This window comes from Branchiostoma lanceolatum, chromosome 4, assembly GCF_035083965.1.
Source record: "Branchiostoma lanceolatum isolate klBraLanc5 chromosome 4, klBraLanc5.hap2, whole genome shotgun sequence".
Lineage (NCBI taxonomy): Eukaryota > Metazoa > Chordata > Leptocardii > Amphioxiformes > Branchiostomatidae > Branchiostoma > Branchiostoma lanceolatum.
In genome coordinates this window covers 32,144,117-32,169,112 of record NC_089725.1, presented here as the reverse complement: position 1 = coordinate 32,169,112, position 24,996 = coordinate 32,144,117, and the positions used below count along the sequence as shown (strand labels likewise).

Here is a 24,996-nt window from a genome sequence, read left to right as displayed (position 1 = left end):
CCATGGGCCAAGACAGTATCCATGGGCCAGGAGAGTATCCATGGGCCAAGACAGTATCCATGGGCCAAGACAGTATCCATGGGTTAGGACAGTATCCATGGGCCAAGACAGTATATCCATGGGCCAAGAGAGTATCCATGGGCCAAGACAGTATCCATGGGCCAGGAGAGTATCCATGGGCCAAGACAGTATCCTTGGGTTAGGACAGTATCCATGGGCCAAGACAGTATCCATGGGCCAGGAGAGTATCCATGGGCCAAGACAGTATCCATGGGCCAAGAGAGTATCCATGGGCCAAGACAGTATCCATGGGCCAAGACAGTATCCATGGGTTATGACAGTATCCATGGGCCAAGACAGTATATCCATGGGCCAAGAGAGTATCCATGGGCCAAGACAGTATCCATGGGTTAGGACAGTATCCATGGGCCAAGACAGTATCCATGGGCCAGGAGAGTATCCATGGGCCAAGACAGTATCCATGGGCCAGGAGAGTATCCATGGGCCAAGACAGTATCCATGGGCCAAGACAGTATCCATGGGTTAGGACAGTATCCATGGGCCAAGACAGTATCCATGGGCCAGGAGAGTATCCATGGGCCAAGACAGTATCCATGGGCCAGGAGAGTATCCATGGGCCAAGAGAGTATCCATGGGTTAGGACAGTATCCCTGGGCCAAGACAGTATCCATGGGTTAGGACAGTATCCATGGGCCAAGACAGTATCCATGGGCCAGGAGAGTATCCATGGGCCAAGACAGTATCCATGGGCCAAGACAGTATCCAAGGGCCAGGACAGTATCCCTAAGCCAAGAGGACAGTATCCATGGGCCACCAGGAAAGGCTCGGTGCTCCGGGAACCGTTACGATGTTTGCCTTTCTACATCTGCTTGGAAATTGGCAATTAAGACTTAGATTGTCACCTCAAGCTCAATGACTTCTCTGGAGCTCACAGGTACCCTTCTTCTTTTGTCGTTGTAATAGTAGACCCTTAGTGGCGTGCACTCATATGAGCGTTTCTTTTACGCTTGTATTTCTACTAATGATACCTGGTGCCTAAACAAAAAGTTTTCTATTTTCGCAGTAAAATGTCACAACAATGGTATTGTACCATAAGAAATTGGTGTTAGAATGCACCTTTACCTGATGGAGCTGTGAGGGTGGTAATATTACCCTTCTACATTGCCGAGTGGGAAGTCACGTTAGCGACATTAGCATGGTGGAAAGTTCACCGGTTTTGGTTTTCGACGTGTTTTTATGTCTTTGGTGTTGTGTGTTCGTAACTAGGTTAATACATTAGAGTCTCAGGAAATCACTACAAGAAAGAAGTTACGTTTTTAGTTTCCGATGTGTTTGTATGCTTGTGGTGGTCTGTGTTCGTAGTTACCTTCGCCGAGAAGGTTATGCAGAGGGTAGCGTTAATGTGTTTGTGTGTGTGTGTTTGTAACCAACGGCATAACTCAAGAAGGCTTGGATGGATTGTTTTGATATTTGGTAGGTGGGTAGGTCTTGATGAGACATGGAAATGATTAGATTTTGGGTGCCCTAGCGGCTTGTTACGGTACTGCAGCGGAACTTCCTGTTTTGATATCTCGTGTTCTGGACATGCTATGGTCCTGATTTTTGAGTGGTAGATAGGTCTTCGGACAGAGAGTAAGTGGTATAGGTATTGGCACCCTAGCGGCTTTTATGGAACTGCAGGAGCAGGTTTTGCTTCAGATTTTGAAAGGGAATAACTCAAGAAGGGCTTGATGGATGGTCATGATTTTTGGTAAGTAGATAACTTGAGTGATGATGTACATGATTAGATACTCATTATGCAAATCAGCATGTAATTTGCATAATAAATGAGGAAAGTTTATACAGCCGCCAAATTCCATGATAGGACACTCAAACACGTGACATATGTAACTGAGGAAGAGAGAAATATTAATAGATATCAACTATGCAAATGAGGACCTCATTTGCATAATAGATGAGAAAATACTATAATTCAAGATGGGCTTGATGGATGTTCATGATTTTTGGTATGTAGATAGCTTAGGTGATACTTTGTATGATTGGACGATAATCATGCAAATTAGATTCTGAGACAAAATAATGAGACAATTTAAAAAAAAATGCTGTGTTCCATGATATGACTACTAGTATTCAAATATGTGACATTTGTAACTGAGGAAGAGAGGAAGGTTGATAGATAGAAAATATGCAATTGTAGGCCTAATTTGCATAATTAATGAGAAACTACTAGAATTCCATACAGGTAAATGATGACAATTTCAAACTTGTTTGATATGTGAATACATTAGAGTGTCAGGAAGTGACGAAATATCCGAAGGAATGAAGAAGTTACGAATGAGTTCACCCATGGATGAGTTTTATTGTTCCGCATTGCGAGCTCAGCACACAGCCTGTTAGCTTTGACAGTAACTGAACAAAGTTGTTATATAATTAACACGAAAAATGGAGATGGCATTATGATCAAACTTACACAAGGTGTGTTACAGACATGTCAGGACGACAGGCGATACGCTAATGTGTAGTTATGTCAAACAGGAAAATACGTGCGTTACATATATTAGCACGACAGGTGATACGCTAATGTGTAGTTATGTCCAACAGCAAAATACATTACAAACATTAAAGTAGAAGTGAGACGCAACGACTTTAAATGAACAGTCTTGTTAACAAACACACAGAAAATGAAGATAAGACAAAATAACTTTGGCAAGAGGTCACGATGTATTACGGAAATCTTTTGGGACCAAAGCAATGCAGAAAGAAGTCGTTCTCACAATTATTAAATCTCATGTCTACATGAGGCTGGGTTGTATTACAGAAACAGTAGGCTATGTTTAAAACATGTATGCTGGACGAGGCTGGGGTACTCCTCAGCAATGGCCACGGTGTGTGCTGGCTATATGGCAAGTACATCATCATCATCATCATCAAGTACTGGCGTACCGCAACTCTCGGGGCAGCACCTTTTCAAGTGCTCGTCATAGCAGAGCTCATATCTATCATAGAAGGGACAGTTGTAGATGATGTCAGCACAGTCGGGAGCTACAGTGGGAGCTTCAGTGGGAAATGCAGTTGGAGTTTCGGTGGGAGATTCAGTTGGAGCTTCAGTGGGAAATGCAGTTGGAGTTTCGGTGGGAGATTCAGTTGGAGCTTCAGTGGGAAATGCAGTTGGAGTTTCAGTTGGAGCTTCAGTGGGAGCTACAGCACCGCGGCAAGTGCCGCAAGTCTTCGGGCAGAACATCCCCACACACGGCAGAAAGCAGAGACGAAGTTGTTTCACTCTGGGACAGCTCACGTGTTTGTCCTCACAGCTGGGACCTTCGGTGGGAGATGCGGTGGGAGAGGCGGCGGGAGAGGCGGCGGGAGAGGCGGCGGGAGAGGCGGCGGGAGAGGCGGCGGGAGAGGCGGCGGGAGAGGCGGCGGGAGAGGCGGCGGGAGAGGCGGCGGGAGAGGCGGCGGGAGAGGCGGCGGGAGCTTCAGCACCATCACATGTGCCACAAGTCTTGGGGCAGAGCTTACTCACGTGCAGAAAACGGCAAAAGCCATTGCGTGTGTATGCGAAACAGACCACAGCTGTGTTCTTGTCCTCACAGCTGGGACCTTCGGTGGGGGATGCGGTAGGAGATGCAGTGAGCTGTGCAGTGGGAGATGCAGTGGGAGCTTCAGCATCATCACATGTGCCGCAAGTCTTGGGGCAGAGCTTACTCACGTGCAGAAAACGGCAAAAGCCATTGCGTGTGTATGCGAGACAGTGCGCAGCTGTGTCCTTGTCCTCACAGCTGGGACCTTCGGTGACAGTGGTAGATACAGCATCATCACATGTGCCGCAAGTCTTGGGGCAGACCTTACTCACTTGCCGAAAACGGCAGTCGCCATTGCGTCCGTATACGCGACAGCGCACAGCTGTGTCCTTGTCCTCACAGCTGGGACCTTCGGTGGGGGATGCGGTAGGAGATGCAGTGAGCTGTGCAGTGGGAGATGCGGTGGGAGCTTCAGCATCATCACATGTGCCGCAAGTCTTGGGGCAGAGCTTACTCACGTGCTGAAAACGGCAAAGGTTATTGCGTGCGTATGCCGCACAGCGCACAGCTGTGTCCTTGTCCTCACAGCTAGGACCTTCAGTGACAGTGGTAGATACAGCACCATCACATGTGCCGCAAGACTTGGCACAGGACTCCCTCACGGGGTGCATATAGCATTGCCTTGCCCGCGCCATTCTGACACAGACTCTGCGATTCTTGTCCTCACAGCTGGGAGATGTAATGGGAGTTTCAGTAGGAGATGCGGTGGGGGTTCCACTACCTCCTGTATTTATAAAAACAACAAGAGATCGGAGACATTAGACCTCCATGAACTGTTAACAGCTTTTGTAAATCTTATGCATAGTGATGGTCATCTTTAACTACCTGAAACATATTACAAATATCATCATCATCATCATGTCGGGCGGGTTGCCCGGACTAAGTCAACCCTCTTCCTCCACTCGCTACGGTCCGCCATTAAGTGCTCTAGATTACAAATATGAAATTTTAAAAGACCTGATAGCAGAGCTTGGTTATCGTTTACAACCTCAATTTTCATGGGGGTGACAAATATATATGAACTCTTAAAAGCGTATGCGTTATGTCAAACCTGGGCCCCGGGATAACGTTCGATACTGGTGTTCGAGACAAGGGGTCATGTACCGGTACAAAACCGATTTTTTTTTTTGATGGACCGGTTTAAAAAAAAAACTTCTATCATAAATGCAGCTGCTTTGGTGCCCGACCGAGTTAAATGGCTCAATTTTAAATCTACTTCAGCTGTGAATAAAAGCTACTTGCTGACCTGCAGGAGCTGCTTGAGCGGACATGATCACCATGGCGACCACTCCCCAGAAACACAGCGCTGCGGGGTTCATGCTTCTCTCCGTCTGGAAAAAAGGGAGGCACGAGTTAACATTCGTCTTGTGTCGCATCGCAAACATTGGAGACGTATGTTTTTTTACTCATTCTAGTGAGGTAGGTGACACAGGTAGGTCTGATAAAGGTTACTATCATCAGGTACGAATTAGGACACATTTGACATCATTTGCATAATTAATGAGGATATGCTACAATACCTTCCTAAAGAACTTTTTTGCAACATATGTGATTTGGAAAAAGGAGATGATGAATACATGTAAAATATTCTAATAAGAGACATCTTTGCATATCATATTAACGAGACAAAAAGTCATCAAAGGTGCAGTTGTAACCACGCCCAAACCTCCTGACCTCTACACAATGGCGGTATAACGAAAAGTCAATCACAGAAATGTTTGAATAGAGCCTACTTCAGGATACGAAGTTGTTGTTTAATGACACGAGCTGGCGAAAAAAGACACCTAGATTTTCAAACCTAAGTCAATAAAGGAGCATTCCACTCCAGAAGCGGGTATTATTTTCTGACGGATTATATTTTTTGGGATACAAATGCACCCGACTCTTGGCTAAATTACCTCAGCTGTTTTTAAGACAATAATCCTTTCTTAAATCCATGTTCCCCCATACGGACCCGCTTCTAGTAGTACTTGCATGGCCAACTTCGGGCACAATTTCTTGCTAACGGTAGACACGATAAGCTTACGAAAACAGTAGAATGACTCACACATGTATAGTAAGGTACACAAAAAGTTCGAAGACTATCACGTCTGGGGACACAGAGATTTGGGCACTTCTTTGAGAAGCAATGAACTCTACCATTGTTGAAAGGGTCCTCGGGAAATTCAAGAACTCGATCGCTATAATGTTCGCCCTGCGTTCAGGCTTCAACGTATGGCAACTTTGAAGAAAAAAAATCGGATCTAAGCATAACAATTCAGTCTCTTCTGGAGTGGAATGCTCCTTTAACCCAACATTTGGGCCCAACCCTGCCCTACCCAACATCGATGGCATACCAGTCGACAATGACGCCGCCTCGGTGGCACTATGTGTAAAACTTCCCACGTAGCGAGTCAAACAATGCCATTATAAAATATTCACGAAGATATAATCAACCGCAATCAAGTTTCTGAACGTTTTGTGTTCATTTTAGATAAAATACGAATACATCCACAACTGCTCAAGATAAACTGTCCACAAACAAACATGTACACACACACACTGATACACTTGAACACACACACACAAGCACCCAGACACACAGCACTGAAAACAGTCCTTGGCGAAGGTGATTCTGTAACTTTTACGTAGCTAGTCAAACCATCTGCATGTTCACAGCGACAGAAGGCAGCTTCCCCAGAGATCTAGAATCTGTACAGTGAACAAATTCTCACCTGTGAGCCAAAATTGACGGTGATGTCAGGAATATTGCAGTTCCGATCCGCCACGTAATCACGTCTGCATGAAATGATGTCTAACCGGTTTGTTCATTGCTTACGCCAAGTAGATAATGTTCTCGGTGGCGTTGGTATGTATGTATGTGTGTATATATCTATGTATGTATGTGTGTGTGTGGATTAGCAGCATAACTAAAAAACCCTGCATCGATTGATGAGATCCGGAAATGAATAGAATTTGGGCCCTCTAGCGGCTTGTTATGGTACTGCAGCGGAACTACCTGTTTTGATATCTCCTGTTCTGGACATGTCATGGCCGTCATTTTGAGAAAATGAGGTATAGGTTTTGGCCCCCTAGCGACTTCTTTTAAAAGACTTTTAAGTTTAGAAACGTTACGATTTTTGCCTTTCCGCATCTGCTTGAAAATTAGATATTAAGGTTTAGATCGTTACCTCCAGCTCAACAAAATTAACTCTCTGGAATTCACAGCTGTCATGTTTTTTGTTGACTGCTGGTCCTAATAGATTAGTTTGTGCACGCATATGAGCGTTTCCTCTACACCGGTATTCCTACTAAATTTCCGGGGCTTTAAGACAAGACACACGTTTCCTATTTTTTGTGTGTGCAAAATGTTGCCACAATGGTGATGTATCATAGGAAAGTGGTGTTACAATTGCCCTTCTACATTGCCGAGTGGGAAGTCACGTAAGCGGCATTGACACGGCGGGGAGTTTACTATACCGTTTTTGGTTACGATGTGTTTGTTTGTGGTGGTGTGTGTTCGTAGTCAAGTGAGGTGTCAGGAAGTGAAGAGATCACCGAACGAAAGATACGAATGATTTCATCCATTGATGAATTTTATTGTTCAACATTGCGAGCTCAGCACACAGCCTGTCAGCATTGACAGTAGCTGAACAAAGTTGTTAACACGGAAAATGGAGATGGCATTATGATCAAACTTACACAAGGTGTGTTACAGACATGTCAGGACGAGAGGCGATACGCTAACGTGTAGTTATGTCCAACAGAAAAATACATTACAAACATTAAAGCAGAGGTGAGATGCAACGACTGTAAATGAACAGTGGTGTTTACACACAGAATGAAGATAAGACAAATAACTTTGGCAAGAATATACGGTGGATTTTGGTAATCTGAGGGGTACGGGACCAAAGCATTGCAGAAAGAAGTCGTTTTCATGTCTTCATGGGGCGGAGCTGGGTTGTATTACAGTAACAGACGGATATGTTTACAACACGTCTGCTAGACGAGGCTTGGGTACTCAGCAATGGCCACGGTGTGTGCTGGCTAGATGGCAGGTACATCATAATCATCAAGACGGCAATGCTCGGGGCAGCAATTGCGTACCACCTCATCATAGCAGAAACCACTGTACGTTGCATAGAAGGGACAGTCGATGTTAATACCACAGCCAGGATTTACAGTAGGAAAATGATTATTGAGAAATGCAGCGAGAGTTACAATGGGAGCATCAGTGGGAGATGTAGTGTGAGTTTCAGTGTGAGCTTCAGTGTGAGTTTCAGTGTGAGCTTCAGTGTGAGCTTCAGTGTGAGTTTCAGTGTGAGCTTCAGTGTGAGCTTCAGTGTGAGTTTCAGTGTGAGCTTCAGTGTGAGCTTCAGTGTGAGCTTCAGTGTGAGCTTCAGTGGGAGCTTCAGTGTGAGCTTCAGTGTGAGCTTCAGTGTGAGCTTCAGTGTGAGCTTCAGTGTGAGTTTCAGTGGGAGCTTCAGTGTGAGTTTCAGTGTGAGCTTCAGTGTGAGCTTCAGTGTGAGTTTCAGTGTGAGCTTCAGTGTGAGCTTCAGTGTGAGCTTCAGTGTGAGTTTCAGTGTGAGCTTCAGTGTGAGCTTCAGTGGGAGCTTCAGTGGGAGATACAGTAGGAGATGCGGAGGGAGATGCAGTGGGAGATGCAGTGTGAGCTTCAGTGTGAGTTTCAGTGTGAGCTTCAGTGTGAGTTTCAGTGTGAGCTTCAGTGTGAGCTTCAGTGTGAGCTTCAGTGTGAGCTTCAGTGTGAGCTTCAGTGGGAGCTTCAGTGTGAGCTTCAGTGTGAGTTTCAGTGTGATCTTCAGTGTGAGCTTCAGTGTGAGTTTCAGTGTGAGCTTCAGTGTGAGCTTCAGTGGGAGCTTCAGTGTGAGTTTCAGTGTGAGTTTCAGTGTGAGCTTCAGTGTGAGCTTCAGTGTGAGTTTCAGTGTGAGCTTCAGTGTGAGCTTCAGTGTGAGTTTCAGTGTGAGCTTCAGTGTGAGTTTCAGTGTGAGCTTCAGTGTGAGCTTCAGTGTGAGCTTCAGTGTGAGCTTCAGTGTGAGCTTCAGTGTGAGCTTCAGTGTGAGCTTCAGTGTGAGTTTCAGTGTGAGCTTCAGTGTGAGCTTCAGTGTGAGCTTCAGTGTGAGCTTCAGTGTGAGCTTCAGTGGGAGCTTCAGTGTGAGCTTCAGTGTGAGTTTCAGTGTGATCTTCAGTGTGAGCTTCAGTGTGAGTTTCAGTGTGAGCTTCAGTGTGAGCTTCAGTGTGAGCTTCAGTGTGAGCTTCAGTGTGAGCTTCAGTGTGAGTTTCAGTGTGAGCTTCAGTGTGAGCTTCAGTGTGAGCTTCAGTATGAGTTTCAGTGGGAGCTTCAGTGGGAGTTTCAGTGTGAGCTTCAGTGTGAGCTTCAGTGTGAGCTTCAGTGTGAGCTTCAGTGGGAGCTTCAGTGGGAGATACAGTAGGAGATGCGGAGGGAGATGCAGTAGGAGACGCAGTGGGAGATGCAGTGGGAGATGCAGTGTGAGCTTCAGTTGGAGCTTCAGTGGGAGATGCAGTGTGAGCTTCAGTGTGAGCTTCAGTGTGAGCTTCAGTGTGAGCTTCAGTGTGAGCTTCAGTGTGATCTTCAGTGTGAGCTTCAGTGTGAGCTTCAGTGGGAGCTTCAGTGTGAGTTTCAGTGTGAGTTTCAGTGTGAGCTTCAGTGTGAGCTTCAGTGTGAGTTTCAGTGTGAGCTTCAGTGTGAGCTTCAGTGTGAGCTTCAGTGGGAGCTTCAGTGTGAGTTTCAGTGTGAGTTTCAGTGTGAGTTTCAGTGTGAGCTTCAGTGTGAGTTTCAGTGTGAGCTTCAGTGTGAGCTTCAGTGTGAGCTTCAGTGTGAGCTTCAGTGTGAGCTTCAGTGTGAGCTTCAGTGTGAGCTTCAGTGGGAGCTTCAGTGTGAGCTTCAGTGGGAGATACAGTAGGAGATGCGGAGGGAGATGCAGTAGGAGATGCAGTAGGAGATGCGGAAGGAGATGCAGTGGGAGATGCAGTAGGAGATGCGGAGGGAGATGCAGTGGGAGATGCGGAGGGAGATGCAGTGGGAGATGCGGAGGGAGATACAGTAGGAGATGCAGTGGGAGATGCAGTGGGAGATGCGGAGGGAGATGCGGAGGGAGATGCGGTGGGAGATGCGGTGGGAGATGCGGAGGGAGATGCGGAGGGAGATGCAGTGGGAGATGCAGTGGGAGATGCGGAGGGAGATGCAGTAGGAGATGCAGTAGGAGATGCAGTGGGAGATGCGGAGGGAGATGCGGTGGGAGATGCGGTGGGAGATGCGGAGGGAGATGCGGAGGGAGATGCAGTGGGAGATGCAGTGGGAGATGCGGAGGGAGATGCAGTAGGAGATGCAGTAGGAGATGCAGTAGGAGATGCAGTGGGAGATGCAGTGGGAGATGCGGAGGGAGATGCAGTGGGAGATGCGGAGGGAGATACAGTAGGAGATGCAGTGGGAGATGCGGAGGGAGATGCAGTGGGAGATGCAGTGGGAGATGCGGAGGGAGATGCAGTAGGAGATGCAGTGGGAGATGCAGTGGGCTCTACAGCACCGCCGCAAGTGCCGCAAGTCTTTGGGCAGAACGTCCCCACATTCGGCAGAAAGCAGAGACGAAGTTGTTTCACTCTGGGACAGCTCGCGTGTTTGTCCTCACAGTTGGGGACTTCAGTGGGACCTTCAGCAGGAGCTTCAGTGGGGCCGTCAGCGGGAGCTTCAGCGGGAGTTCCACTACCACCTGTATTGATAAAAACAACAAGAGTTTGGAGACATTAGACCTCCATGAATTGTTAACAGCTTTTGTCAATTTTATGCATGGCCGATGTTCACCTTCAACTACCCGGGATAACGTTCAATACGGGTGGTCCAGACTAGGGGTATTTATTGCTGGACCGGTTAAAACTATCATAAATACAGCTGATTTGTTTCCCGACCGACTAATGGCTCAATTTTAAATCTATTTGCTAACCTGTAGGAGCTGCTTGAGCGGACATGATCACCATGGCGACCACTCCCCAGGCACACAGCGCTGCAGGGTTCATGCTTCTCTCCGTCTGGGAAAGGGAGACACGAGTCAGCGTTCGTCTTGTGGCGCATAGCAAACATTGGAGACGTATGTTTTGTTACTCATTCTAGTGAGGTAGGTGACACAGGTAGGTCTGATAAAGGTAACTATCATCAGGTACGAATTAGGACACATTTGACATCATTTGCATAATTAATGGGGAAATGCTACAATACCTTCCTAAAGAATGTTTTTTGCAACATATGTGATTTGGAAAAAGGAGATGATGAATACATGTAAAATATGCTAATAAGAGACATCTTTGCATATCATATTAACGAGACAAAAAGTCATCAAAGGTGCAGTTGTAACCACGCCCAAACCTCCTGACCTCTACACAATGGCGGCATAGCGAAGACTCAATCACAGAAATGTTTGAATAGAGCCTACTTCAGGATACGAAGTTGTTGTTTAATGACACGAGCTGGCGAAAAAAGACACCTAGATTTTCAAACCTAAGTCAATAAAGGAGCATTCCACTCCAGAAGCGGGTATTATTTTCTGACAAATTATATTTTTTGGGATACAAATGCACCCGACTTTTGGCTAAATTACCTCAGCTGTTTTTACGACAATAATCCTTTTTAAATAGATGTTCCCCCATACGGACCCGCTTCTACTACTAGTACTTGCATGGCCAACTTCGGGCACAATTTCTTGCTAACGGTAGACACGATAAACTTACGAAAACAGTAGAATGACTCACACATGTATAGTAAGGTACACAAAAAGTTCGAAGACTATCACGCCTGGGGACACAGACATTTTGGCACTTCTGTGAGAAGCAATGAACTCTACCATTGCTGAAAGGGTCCTCGGGAAATTCAAGAAGTCGATCGCTATAATGTTTGCCCTGCGTTCAGGCTTCAACGTATGGCAAATTTGAAAAAAAAAATCGGATTTAAGCATAACAATTTAGTCTCTTCTGGATTGGAATGCTCCTTTAACCCACATTTGAGCCCAACCCTGCCCTACCCAACATCGATGGCATACCAGTCGACAATGACGCCCCTTCGGTGACACCATATCATGTTTAAACTTTCCGACATAGCAAGTCAACCAATGCCCTTCATTAAGTATTTACTGAGATATAATCGACCGCAATCAAGTTTCTGAACGTCTTGTGCTTAGTTTAGATAAATACAAATACATCCACAACTGCTCAAGATATACTGCCCACAATCAAACATGTACACACACACACACTGACACACATGAATACACAAGCACCCAGACACACAGCGCCTAAACCAATCCATTGCGATGATGATTCTGGAACTTTTACGTAGCTAGTCAAACCATCTGCATGTTCACAGCAACAGAAGGCAGCTTCCTCGGAGTTCTAGAATCTGTACAGTGAACAAATTCTCACCTGTGAGCCAAAATTGACGGTGATGTCAGGAATATTGCAGTGCCGATCCGCCACGTAATCACGTCTGCATGAAATGATGTCTAACCGGTTTGTTCATTGCTTACGCCAAGTAGATGTTTTCGGTGGTGTTGGTATGTATGTATGTATGTATGTGTGTATGTATGTATGTGTGTGTGTATGTATGTATGTGTGTGTGTATGCATGTATGTGTGTGTGTATGTATGTATGTGTGTATGTATGTGTGTATACATGTATCTATGTGTGTGTGGATTTGCAGCATAACTAAAAAAAACCTGCATCGGTTGTCTTGGTATTTGGTATGTGGACAGGTCTTGATGACATCTGGAAATATGTAGATTTTGGGCCCCCTAGCGGCTTGTTACGGTACTGCAGCGGACCTTCCTGTTTTGATATCTCGTGTTCTGGACATGTCATGGCCGTCATTTTGAGAATAAGTGGTATAGGTTTTGGCCCCTTAGCGGCTTCTTTTAAAATACTTTTAACTTTAGAAACGTTACGATTTTTGCCTTTCCGCATCTGCTTGAAAATTAGATATTAAGGTTTAGATTGTTACCTCCAGTTCAACAAAATGAACTCTCTGGAATTCACAGCAGCCATGTTCCTTTCGTTGACTGCTGGTCCTAATAGATCCTTAGTGTGTGCACGCATATGAGCGTTTCCTCTACACTGGTAATTCCTACTAGATTTCCGGGGCTTTAAGACAAGACGCACGTTTCCTATTTTATTTTTGTGTGTGTAAAATGTTGCCACAATGTTGATGTATCATAGGAAAGCTAAGTGGTATTAAAATGAACCCAATTTGGCTTAACTCCGAGGGTGGTTAGATTACACTTCTACTTTGCCGAGTGGGAAGTCACGTAAGCGACATTGGCACGACAGGGAGTTTACTATTGTTGCAATTAGCCTACGGGCAAGAACTTGCAATATACTTAATCAAAATATATTAACTATACCGTTTTTGTTTTGTTTTCGACGCGTTTGTGGTGGTGTACGCTCGTAGTTATCTGAATATATTAGGGTGTGTTGAAGTGACGAAGTCACCGAAGGAAAGAAGTTACGAATGATTCCATCCATTGATGAGTTTTATTGTTCGACATTGAGATCTCAACACACAGCCTGTCAGCATTGACAGTAACTGAACAAAGTTGTTAACACGGAAAATGGAGCTGGCATTACAATCAACTTACACAAGGTGTGTTACAGACACGTCAGGACAACAGGCGATACGCTAATGTGTAGTTATGTCCAACAGAAACATTGAAACCAGAAGTGATATGCAACGACTGTAAATCAACAGTGTTGTTAACACACATACAAAATGAAGATAAGACAAAATAACTTTGGCAAGAAGACACGGTGTATTTCGGGGGTACGGAACCAAAGCAATGTAGTCATTCTCAAAATCTCATGGCTTATAGTCCTACATGAGACGGAGCTGGGATTTTAGAGTAACAGTAGGCTATGTTTATCACATGTCTGCTAGACGAGGCTAGGGTACTCAGCAATGACGCCTGCGGTGTGTGCTGGCTAGATGGCACGTGCACACCTGCCGCAGGTCTTGGGGCAGAGCTTCCTCATGCGCCGCTTGCCGCAGTGGCCTTTCCGTTGGGGACACATCGGGAGCTTGTCCTCGCACGGAGCTGCATTAGGTCCTGCAGCGGGGACTACGCCACCGCCACCACACGTGCCGCAGGTCTTGGGGCAGTACTTCTTGATGCGCCGCTTACCGCAGTGGCCTTTCCGTTGGGGACATTTCGGGTGCTTGTCCTCACAGGGAGCCTCTGCGTTGGGATCAGCGTTCGGGGCTGCATTGGAAGCTGCACCGCCACACATGCCGCACGTTTTGGTGCAGTACTCCTTTATTAACGGTTCGGTACTGCAGTAGTTTTTAAGGCTGTGACAGTTAGTGGCCATGTCCTCACAGCCTGGAGCTTCAGTGGGAGACACACCGCCACACATGCCGCAAGTTTTTGGGCAGTACTCCTCCATGTACGCCGTGTAAAGGCTGTTACTACAGTAGCTTATCGCGCTGGGGCAGTGCTCGGCCTTGTCCTCACAGCTGGGAGCTACAGTGGGAGATGCGGTGGGAGATGCGGAGGAAGATGCAGTGGGAGATGCAGTGGAAGATGCAGTGGAAGATGCGGAGGAAGATGCAGTGGGAGATGCAGTGGAAGATGCAGTGGAAGATGCGGAGGAAGATGCAGTGGAAGATGCAGTGGAAGATGCAGTGGGAGATGCGGTGGAAGATGCGGAGGAAGATGCAGTGGGAGATGCTGTGGGAGATGCGGTGGCAGCTACTGTGGCAGCTACTGTGGAATTTGCAATGGGAGTACTGCCGCACGTGCCGCACGTTCTGGGACAGCTCTCCTTCACCCACGCGATGCTGCAGTAGCCTTTCAAGTCGTGACAGTCCATGTTCTTGTCTTCACATTTAGGAGCTTCGGTGGGAACGTCGCTGCTACCTGCATTGACAGAAACAACAAAAGTTCGTGGACATCACACCTCCATGAAATATTTAGAGCCTTTGTAAATTCTATGCATGGCGATGTTCACTTTTAGCAACCCCACACATGTCACACGTATGGAAATCTTTAAAACTAATAGCAGAACTTGGCTATTGTTTACAACCTCAATTTTCATGGGGTTTACAAATGTGAGGTCTTACATGCGTATCTAATGTTATGGTTACTAGTATCCGTCCTACGGGATAACGTTCGATACTGGTGTTCCAGACCGGTCTATGTTTTACAGACTGTACCGTATTGCACCGGCTTCCATCAAAGGATTCGAACGCCCTTCGCGTGCGCCGAAAATTCAAATACCGGATTCAGACGTTAGAATTGATGTTGTTACAACTTCTTGTTCTAGGACATAAGATTTCCTTAGATCATGAAACATTTCGCATTGAAACTGTCTCGGGTTGGCGCCAGTCCTACCGGTCGAACTGGTACCGCGGCCGATACGGAATGCACATACCACATACTGGTACGTCACAGTCCTCCCATCTCGTGCTGGGGTCCGTGGTGTAGCACCAAAGTCCGGAATGGCCGTCCGGATTCCGGCAGTAGTTCTGCTCCAGTCCGGAGGACGGGTAAGCAGCGGGTGTATACTTGTGTCCATGTGGTGTCTGACTGTCCCAGCGTTGACACGTCTTGCCCGTTTTTGTCCTAGAGACTGTTCCCCTGTAGGATGCCCCATCTCTCACATAACATAATTCTGGTACATGAGATAGAATAACAAAAAAGAGATTACAGACCTGATAATTCGAGCCATTTCTTTCTATCCTGTCTCATTCATTGGCAATGTAAGCTGCATGTTAGAGAGCCTAAACCTACACCATTTCTTCTAATTCACGTCAAAAGCTATCTGCCACCAAAACATGAAGACCGTACCATGTCCAGAACAAAAGAAGAAGAAAACGGAACTTCTGTTGCAGTACCAAAAATCAGACGCAAGGTCACCCCAAGTCGACTTTGACCTTGGTCTTCCCAAGAACTACGCACAGGTCAAACATCATCACGACAATAGGGTCTTAAAACACAGACACAGACACACACACACACGCACACACACACACACACACACACACACACAAACGCAGACACACACACACACACACACACAAACACAAACACAGACACACACACACACACACACACACACACACACACACACACACACACACACACACACACACACACACACACACATACATACATAGATACATCCAAAAACAAAGCCTTCATTTATCATGGTAATCAAGTATTCTATGGCTGCAACACTGAGCAGGTGATATTCAGGTAGGAGAGGAGGCTTCTTCAACTCACCACATCTGTAGCGCAAGTTCAGCTGCTTTATGTCGATGTCGCTGAGACCCTGTCTTTGTCCGATCACGTATTGCTGGCTGACGCTAGAAGGGGGGGAGGGGTTGTAGGGGAAATGAGAAAGTTAGATGTTTGCAACTCTTTGACAGATCGGCATTTGCCATTCTTGTGCTTCAAAGTATCGATACTTGAGACAAGCGATGTGTTACGTGGAAGAGGTTACGGGCTTACACCAGCCAGCCACAAGCCAGATAAATCTAAAACGAAAGCTAGGATGTTAATCTGGTGTCGTGCCTCCATATGAATCAAAAGCAGCCAAGATCATCACAATAATTTAAAAAAAGTCAAGTACAGACAAGAAGACTTACTCCTTGGTCTTGATGGTAACGCCATCGCCCCCCATCGCGAAAGCATTTTTTCCGTAGTGCATGACGGAATTATAGTCGTAAGGAGTCCCGAGCGAGTCGATTTTACTAGCGGCCTGTTTCTCGAAGTTGTGCCTCATGCCTGCAGATTCCAAAATAGTCGTCTTAGTTAATTTTTCACTCAATGAGAAAAGAAAGGCATGTCAGTCACGTTAACCTCCTTGTCTTTAAACCATTCATGTACTCGTATTTGTTTGCAAGGCTAATGGCTTCGTGTTGGGCCTATTCAGTCCCTTAGTCCACCATTTTGTTGACAGAAGTGTTAGAAGACATGTACAGTTGGACTGTCAAATATGTACAATAAAAAAAACAGCTGGGCTGTACAATAAAAAAAAGAACACATCTATGCCTCAACAGATGAAGGAACATCATTCTGGATGTATCATTGCAATAAGACAGCATTCGTAATAAGATTTGATATTACTATGCATAAATAAAATAGCAAATTTACACTTACCCCATTGAATATTGTCCCACACTATCTCGACGTAGTCGTCCCTGTCGGGGCGCGACTGCTCGTGGTAGAAGCCGAGGGAGTGCATGATCTCGTGGATAGCTATGCCTTTGTACCAACAGCCGGCACCAAGGGAGATCTCATGAGAATGTCCATAGTAGCCGACAGGAGAGAAGCACCTGTAAACACAAAGAATATCAAATGCTATACGACTGTTTGTCCATTGGTTTGTCTCCCAATAATTAACAATTATAGATTTCACTTTAAGTATCGACAAAAAGTTGTTCAGGACAGCGTATATTGTTAAAAAATTAACAGATTTTCCTCATACCTCAACTTTGAAACCTATCCAAGTCCTAGGCTATCCTTCTTATTAGTAAACAAGTCTATGAGGACGCAAGGAATGCCGGACGCTTCGTCTCTTTATTAACTCGGCCCATGGCTAATCAGACCAAATCGGCCCAACACTCTGGTCAACTCGGCCCAACACCCTGGTCAACTCGGCCCAACACCCTGGTCAACTCTGCCCAACACCCTAGCCCTAACCTAATCCAAGAAGTTGACCAGGGTGTAGGGCAGAGTTGGTAAAGGGCCGAATCGTCCTGATCCCGAAAACAAGCAACAGTTTTACCCGTGGCCAAAGTAGAACTTGATGTAGGCCTCCTCATCGGTTCTCTCGATGAAGCGGAGACAGGTGTGCTTGTGGAAGTCTGCGATAGCTTGAGTGATAGCGCTCTTTCCAGATGATCCTAATGTTAAAAGGCAAAGGTGTTGATCTAGAGTTCAGTAAGCCTTATGAGAAACAAGTAGGCTCCTTAACGGTTTTCGAAGACGTGGAGTATGAAATTCAAACTTGACACACTACTTAGTCCTTCGATATCTATCACGGGTGTCAAGTTCCATTCCTCTTCTTCTGACGACGAAAATTCGAAAACTTTACTGAACAGACCACGTATTCAGGACCCTGATGATCGTTCTTCATTCTCCCGGCTCCACTTCACCCTAGCGGCTGTATAAAAAATCTATACAGCTACAGAAATTTAAAAGACAGAAGAAGGACAAAAAAATGTGCATTTTAAATTCTGCCCAAAATATGTGACGTTTGGCATGTTTTGACATATGATTGACCCTCAATATTTCGCCACTGGTTGGACTGATCCATTAGGACAGGGGGTGAATCCTGGTCTCATGTAAAACTGCTGACCTCCTGTTTCTTTACCTAAACAAAACTGACAAAATTCAGTTTTGCAGTTGTGGTAAAGATTTCAGGTTTTGATTGTAGGTAAATGTATTTTAAAGGGATTCCAGTGGACGGCTCATTTCGTGACAAAGACTGGAAGTATAAAATCAGGGTAAGATCCAATTTTTGTCAACTTCAGAACATGTTAGGAGGTTTGCACATACCGATGGACTGATCAATGACGTAAGGGATGACTCCTCCGGGCCAATGCCAGCTGGTAACGGCAGCACGGTTCCCGCTGTCGCCGTGCAGGAATCTGCGCTTTCCTTGTCGGCCCAACACCATGTCTCCCTGGTACACCGACTCTTTGTCCTCTGTGTGTGTGTTTTTGGATAGAGACGACAAAGATAAATAAAAAGCCGCTCTCTGCCAGACAGACTTGTCCTTCATATCCACACTAAAAACTACCACTACCCACACGTTCTTACACTTGAAAAATGGTTTAACCTAGTTTGCACTTTTTCATTTGCTTTTGGACAGAGACAAGGATAATATACTCTCAAATTACTAACTTATTTTAACAGTGCCACCTACAAAGAACACTAAGCTTGACTAGGTAGAGGTAGTCTCGTAGCTTTCTTGAGACCGTAAGGGCAGTGAGTTGTTATCCACTGTGTCTAGAACCTGGTGTTGGAAGGCAGAGCCCATCTCTCTCCTTCCACCCCCCCCCCACACCGAAGTCAGGTACCCATTTTTACACCGGGATGCACTGAGGACAGTAGTGTAAAGTGCCATCATCAGGAGCACAAAATCGGTGGCATGTCAGGGGATTCGAACCCAGGACCTCTGGGTTCTGGGCCAAACAGCCTAGCCGATACGCCAACGCCACGCCACAAGACCATTTAAAGTCGGTGGGGGTGTATCCTGTGTAACCTCGTTGGAAGAGGGTGGGGAATAGGGTATATCATTGAAAAGGTCTTACCGGGGATGCAGCTACAGACGAAGCAGCCATCTTTGTCCGTGTCGTATCCAAAATCGCAATCGATGTCGCACTTGAAGCCAGGGCAGGCTCGTCCAAGCAACCCTGTCGAATAAGTTTATCAGAACACGTTTTAAGCACTTATATTCTAGATCAATGTTACCTGTGATATAATTGTTCATTTCGTACGTAGTTGTTAAAACTCCATGTTATTTGCCATACATTGTTGTATCTGATGCAATTATTGCGCAATAAAGTTGACTTGACTTTTAATGACATGTAACAAATTTATTGGCAACAGTGAATGAACAAGCATATGGACACATGTAACAAATTGAATGGTAACGGTGAGGAAACATGCATGTGGACACATTTAACAAATTGAATGGTACCCATGAATATAAGGATATATGTGATAGACACCCATTCATTCAAGACATATTATAAAACAGTTATTTTCATCAATACGTAAATGCATCGTCTTACCCGCCTCTTGGTTGATCTCGAAGATATCTTTGTGCTTCTTGGAGTCTCCTGGAGAAAGAACGACGAGAGAAAGTGAAATGTTATTCAAGTTAAAGATATTCCAAATCAGCTTCGGAGTGATTTCAAGTTTACTTTGCTGATGGATTCTACTGTCGACTAGACAGATGTGTAGGCATACAAGTCATTTGGCAAGGTGGGTCCTCATGTGGGAATGAAGACCAATGCAGGACTAGACAGATGCGATAAACAGTTTTCACCCCGCTACCACCTCAGCTTGTCACTTTTCAAGCGGAACAGAAATATGTTTGTCTCTCATGAGGTGCAGAAAAATGTAACTTGTCGATAACAGAGACAAAGAACAATGTCATGCAACATCGAGGTATGTATTTATGTACGAGGCTTGGTGATATTCAAACAAAAACGTTTGGTAACATAAACAAGACAGAAGAACAATGTTTGCGGAAGAGGAGGGCAACAGCAGTGATAGGTAAAGAGATATTATGAGCAACATAGGTGACACACTTTGACAACAATGTTACCTAACAAGAAATATCAATGGCTCAAGATGTCAATGTAGGTAACAAAAAAAAAAAAAATCAAACAATCTGGAATAACAGTTAGACAAGACGGCACATCGCATCAACATCAGCTGTGAATAAAAGCTACTTGCTGACCTGTAGGAGCTGCTTGAGCGGACATGAGCAGCAGGGCGACCACTCCCCAGGCACACAGCGCTGCGGGGTTCATGCTTCTCTCCGTCTGGGGAAGGGAGACACGAGTCAACGTTCGTCTGGTGTCGCATCGCAAACATGAACGACGTTTGTTAACGCTTTCGTACAAATTGACTAGCGTGCAATTGCATTTCTTTATCTTATTCACATTTGTATCTGGAGAATTAGACAGAAAGCAGAATTGCCCTCACCTCTTAACGTTACATACAAGTGACAATGATGATATACTCTAGAATAAAACAAACAAAATAACATTGATGACATATCAAAAAAGAAACGAAGACTCTGAAACATGAAGCTGGCAACATTGAGTTGTCTAAGTTCCATCTCAAGGCCACGGGAGGCCACGGGCGGGATTGATGACATCACAACTTTGAGTTTGAGTTTATTAGGATCCACAATTAGCTTAACAGCTACTCTTCCTGTGGTCCAAACTGACTGGACAAAACTGCATGACACACATGAACACCACAGAATCTACAAATGTACATAAATGATAAAAGAAGCATAAGGCTGTGTATACACTTGCTTACGTCATAGTTGGCTAAGCCATGTTGCAGTTTGGTAAACGACGCCTTAGTTGAATTTTGACCGGAGTAGAAAAATTAAAACTATAGACGTTATACAGAGACCCTTCATCAGATGTAATACCCTCTGAAACGTAACTGATGCCTGCGAACGATTGATTGAACGTAATTACGTAGGTGCATTTGCAACCACGCCTAAACTCACCTGTCCTTGACATCATTGCGGCATAACAGAAAGTCAATGAAAAAGAACGTACTTCAGGACACCACGTTTTTTCTCTAACTAACACGAGAAAAATGCACCTAAGTGATTAACCTAACCTCTCAGTCGATAACGATGCCGCCTCGGTGGCACTGTGTGTAAAACTTACCACGTACCGAGTCAAACAATGCCCTTGATAAAGTATTTCGCAATCAAGTTTCCAAACGGTTTGTACTCAGATCATGCAAATCCATCAAAAACTAGTCAAGATATACTGGACACAAACAAACAAAAACACGTATATACATACACGAACACATAAGCACACGCACACGCACACGCACACGCACACACACACACACACACACACACACACACACACACGCACACGCACACGCACACACGCACACACACACACACACACACACACACACGCACACACACCGTCTCTCACACACGCACACGCACACACACACACCACACACACACACACATACACACACAGCGCTCCGAAAACAGTTCTTAGCGAAGGTGACTCTGTAACGTTCTATGTAGTGAGTCAAACCATGTTCATAACGACAGAAGACAACTTCCCAGAGGTCTAGAATGTGTACAATATTCTCACCTATGAGCCCAAATTGACGGCAGTGTCGGGGATATTCCAGTCTTAATCCGCCACGTAAACACTTCTGCATGAAATGATGTCTGTCTAACCGAGGGCATTATATAGGGTCTAACCTGTTTGTTCACTGATGTGTGAGTCCGTTCTTATTCTGAAGCAAACCACTGAGATGTCAAAGGTCTACTATTGACGTAGTAGGCCGCAGGCAAGGTTGGTGAACACAACAGTTTGCTTACGAGTGAAGCAGACGGTGTCGTAGATGGTGCAAATAACCATTTTTGTGCATTTGGGTTTAAGAACGTTAACAATTATCACCTATTACCTTATAGAGTGACCACCAGATGTAATTCTGGGCTATTCCTTCTTAAACGCCAGCGAATGCTGGTGTCATGACGTGGATATATTTCTTATTGTGAGGCAAACTGCTGAGATGTCAAAGGTCTACTATTGACGTGGGAAGCCCTAGGCAAGGTTGGTTAACAGCACAGCTTGCTTAAGAGTGAAGCAGATATTGTCGTGATTTTCGATGGTACAAATTACTACAATATTTGTGCATTTGGGTACCAAACTATTACGTTGAAGAGTGGCCATTATATAGACGCTATGAACTGTCCTTTTCATTTCATAAAAAGTCCTATAACATCGTCAATCAAGAAGGTGAATGCAGGAGTCATGACGTAGGTGCTTTTGTAACCACACCTGGACTTACGTGACCCTGACCCTATGGTAGCGTTACTCACAAACATGGTGTCTTCTTAGAAATAATGTACTTCAGTCTACCAAGTTGCCATTGGGTGAGCCTAATTTGATGAAGAGTAAATCAGTTAGGTGTTTTGTTTGCCAATTTTTCACCACTTTTGCGCCAGTAATCGGTCTTCCCCAGGATAACTTCGCCACAGACATTGTGACACACACACACATACACACACATACACACACACACACACACACACACACACACACACACACACACACACACACACACACACATACACACACACACACACACACACACACAAACACACACACACACAAACACACACACATTTGTACGCACAAACACACACAAACGCATACACATACACTGACACACAGACACACACACGTTCACCCCCCAAGTTGAACTTTGACTTGGCAATTATCTTGATTTAGCGCTACAACCTACGGAACTGTGACTAGCTTTAAGTGATAAACTTTACGTTCACACATCTGTACAGACACGCTGTGTATATATACACTTCTAAAACATTGTCGTGAGTCAGAGATGACACTTTAGCCGACTCAGACTATCAGATATACACCTACAGGAAGCGGCAATCCCCAAGCCCACCGGGAGAGATCCTGGTCATATAGAGTTTATCCTGGACATATTTCCTCGGTGTCATCATTACGGATAGTCCGCGCGCGGAATGCGAGCCTCCCGCTTTCAGCCCCTCCTGATGAGAAAATCAGACAACATCGGATCAAGCGGCGGAGTCACAGATGTCCAAATATGCAGCGGAGATTCCCGGGGACGGCGGCGGGTAAGCCGTGTGGATGGGAAAAGTCGCAAAGGGACTGGGGAGGGGATTAACTATGGGTCATTTCGAGTTTTTAAAGGTCCCTTGGAATGCCGTAATGCTACGGTCACCATTCCCAACCCGGGGCCCGGCCGCGCAGTTTGCGGATACGAACATTATGACATAAAAGACAACAAAATGCACACACAAAAAGTTGCAAAAATGAATCACGACCACAATGTGTGTATGTTCTTGATATGCATTGTTTCATATTCCTTCACTCAAACAGCCCGGCCGGGCCTCGATTTGGAAATGTGACCTTAGCATAACTCTAACACACTTTATCGTTTATGTCTGTGTCTATCAAAATTTCAATTTCCAAAGAAGAAGTCAAACACCGTATCAGTAACGGCATAACCTTGTTATACAACTTTAGCAGCAACGTGGTTTAATCGTCATTGTCTGTCTCACATGTATATCCACTCACTTTACGCTTGTACACTAGCATTAATTGTTGTTCACTTGCAATTAATTAGCCCACCGGCACGAATCTTCAATACACTTTTACAACCAAAGTAAAGATGCGCTGGTATAGGGGCCATCGTCAGAAAATGTCATGATCTCTCTCGCCCCGCGTCTACTTGGAGATGGCGGTTACGCGTTTGGTGCACTCGGAGAGAGGTACTCTCCAAGCAGAGGTTGTTGGGGAAAATTGTGAATTTATTGTAATACGCCCTGTTTTTTACAGTCTACCAGGCTCCGCGGATCGCTGGAAAATAGTAGAAATTGGACAAATAGAGTGAATAGTATGGCTGGGCTATGGCTGTTTTTTGACGTGTTTCATGGCTTTTGTTGGGCTTTTTATTTTGTCCATTTTTCAACAACGCCTAAAACACGCCAAAAACCAGCCAGTCAGCCCAACCTCTGCTTGGAGAGTACTATTTTTTTCCAGCGATCCGCAGGAAGTACGTTTTGCAACCCATATATACATATACAAGCTCCTTCTTCCAGTTGGATACGGTCTTTACAATCCATTAGGCCTGCTTGGAGACTAGGTCAGAGACAGAGAGAAGAAGGCAGACTCCGATGAATAGAACACGGCAGCCAGGTGTCAGCCCGGGTCTCTCGGCGGGAGGTTCCGCGGGTCGCGACCCGAGTCTCCGCGGGAACAGCTCGCTGCTGCTGCCGAGAACAAGCTCCGACTGGCTCGTGCTAGTTTTCCTCGGCAAGTCTGCCAAACAGCAAAAGGGAATTGTGCTTTAAAGACTGATACAAATGTGTCTCTACTTCATACATCCGTGTAATACAGACAGATTAGTATTCTAATGACTTTCTATGGCAACCACTCGTATAATCTTTATTCGTATTCAGATACATAGTACAGATACATAGTACAGATACAAATACGGAGATTCAAATCGAGTATGGTGACCGTGTCAATTCCTACATCGGAGTCAGAAGGAGTGACACGGTAGCCTTCGCGTGGATTTGTATAACAGGTTGGGAATCTGAGACCCACACACTTTGGGCATCCGTCTTCCCCAGCGGCACCATTTCGAGGGAGACGTGCTGGTTCTGGTTGGGATGCTTGCAGCGACTAATGACTTTAGAGTTAAGACAAACCTTTGATCATTTTCACCATCACAGAGAAGCGAGAGGAAGTCGAATCTACTTTGCTTATAATTCTTGTAGAAAACTAACAATGTGTACATATATCTGTAAACTGCTCATTATTCGTTGTGACCTGTTCTTAGCCCAGAGAGCACATGTATGAAATAAAGGTCTGTATTATCATTATCGTATATCTAATAAGTAATCTCCAAGCAGATGTTTAAAGGGGAATGTGTGACTCCCGTCATGTTTATATGTTTTCTGGCAGGCTGCCCCGTGTTTCTGGTTTACGCCGGTCTTCCTTCCAAACGTCTGCTCGAAAATGTCTGACAAGCCGCTAAAGCGGTCTGGGGTGGTCTCCTCCAGTCGCGTGGAACCGTCCAAGGTCACGGAGAGAGAATCCGCG

The 24,996-nt window shown here is 45.3% G+C and overlaps 2 protein-coding genes across 2 annotated transcripts; both read right to left on the bottom strand.

The window, feature by feature from the left end:
- Positions 1–2,917: 2,917 nt before the first annotated feature.
- On the bottom strand, positions 2,918–12,118 carry LOC136432079 (mucin-2-like). The gene is made up of 3 exons (XM_066423098.1): positions 12,030–12,118; positions 10,562–10,646; positions 2,918–4,326 (listed from the first exon to the last, which is right to left on the bottom strand). Exons 2-3 carry the CDS (start codon positions 10,632–10,634, stop codon positions 2,918–2,920), a joined length of 1,482 nt encoding a protein of 493 aa, XP_066279195.1. The 5' UTR covers positions 10,635–10,646; positions 12,030–12,118.
- Positions 12,119–13,422: 1,304 nt separating this feature from the next.
- On the bottom strand, positions 13,423–24,533 carry LOC136432078 (zinc metalloproteinase nas-15-like). The gene is made up of 12 exons (XM_066423097.1): positions 24,503–24,533; positions 24,062–24,210; positions 20,073–20,157; positions 19,399–19,446; positions 18,916–19,017; positions 18,158–18,307; positions 17,385–17,538; positions 16,757–16,932; positions 16,243–16,381; positions 15,833–15,960; positions 15,027–15,266; positions 13,423–14,512 (listed from the first exon to the last, which is right to left on the bottom strand). Exons 1-12 carry the CDS (start codon positions 24,531–24,533, stop codon positions 13,578–13,580), a joined length of 2,337 nt encoding a protein of 778 aa, XP_066279194.1. The 3' UTR covers positions 13,423–13,577.
- Between the last annotated feature and the right edge of the window lie 463 nt (positions 24,534–24,996).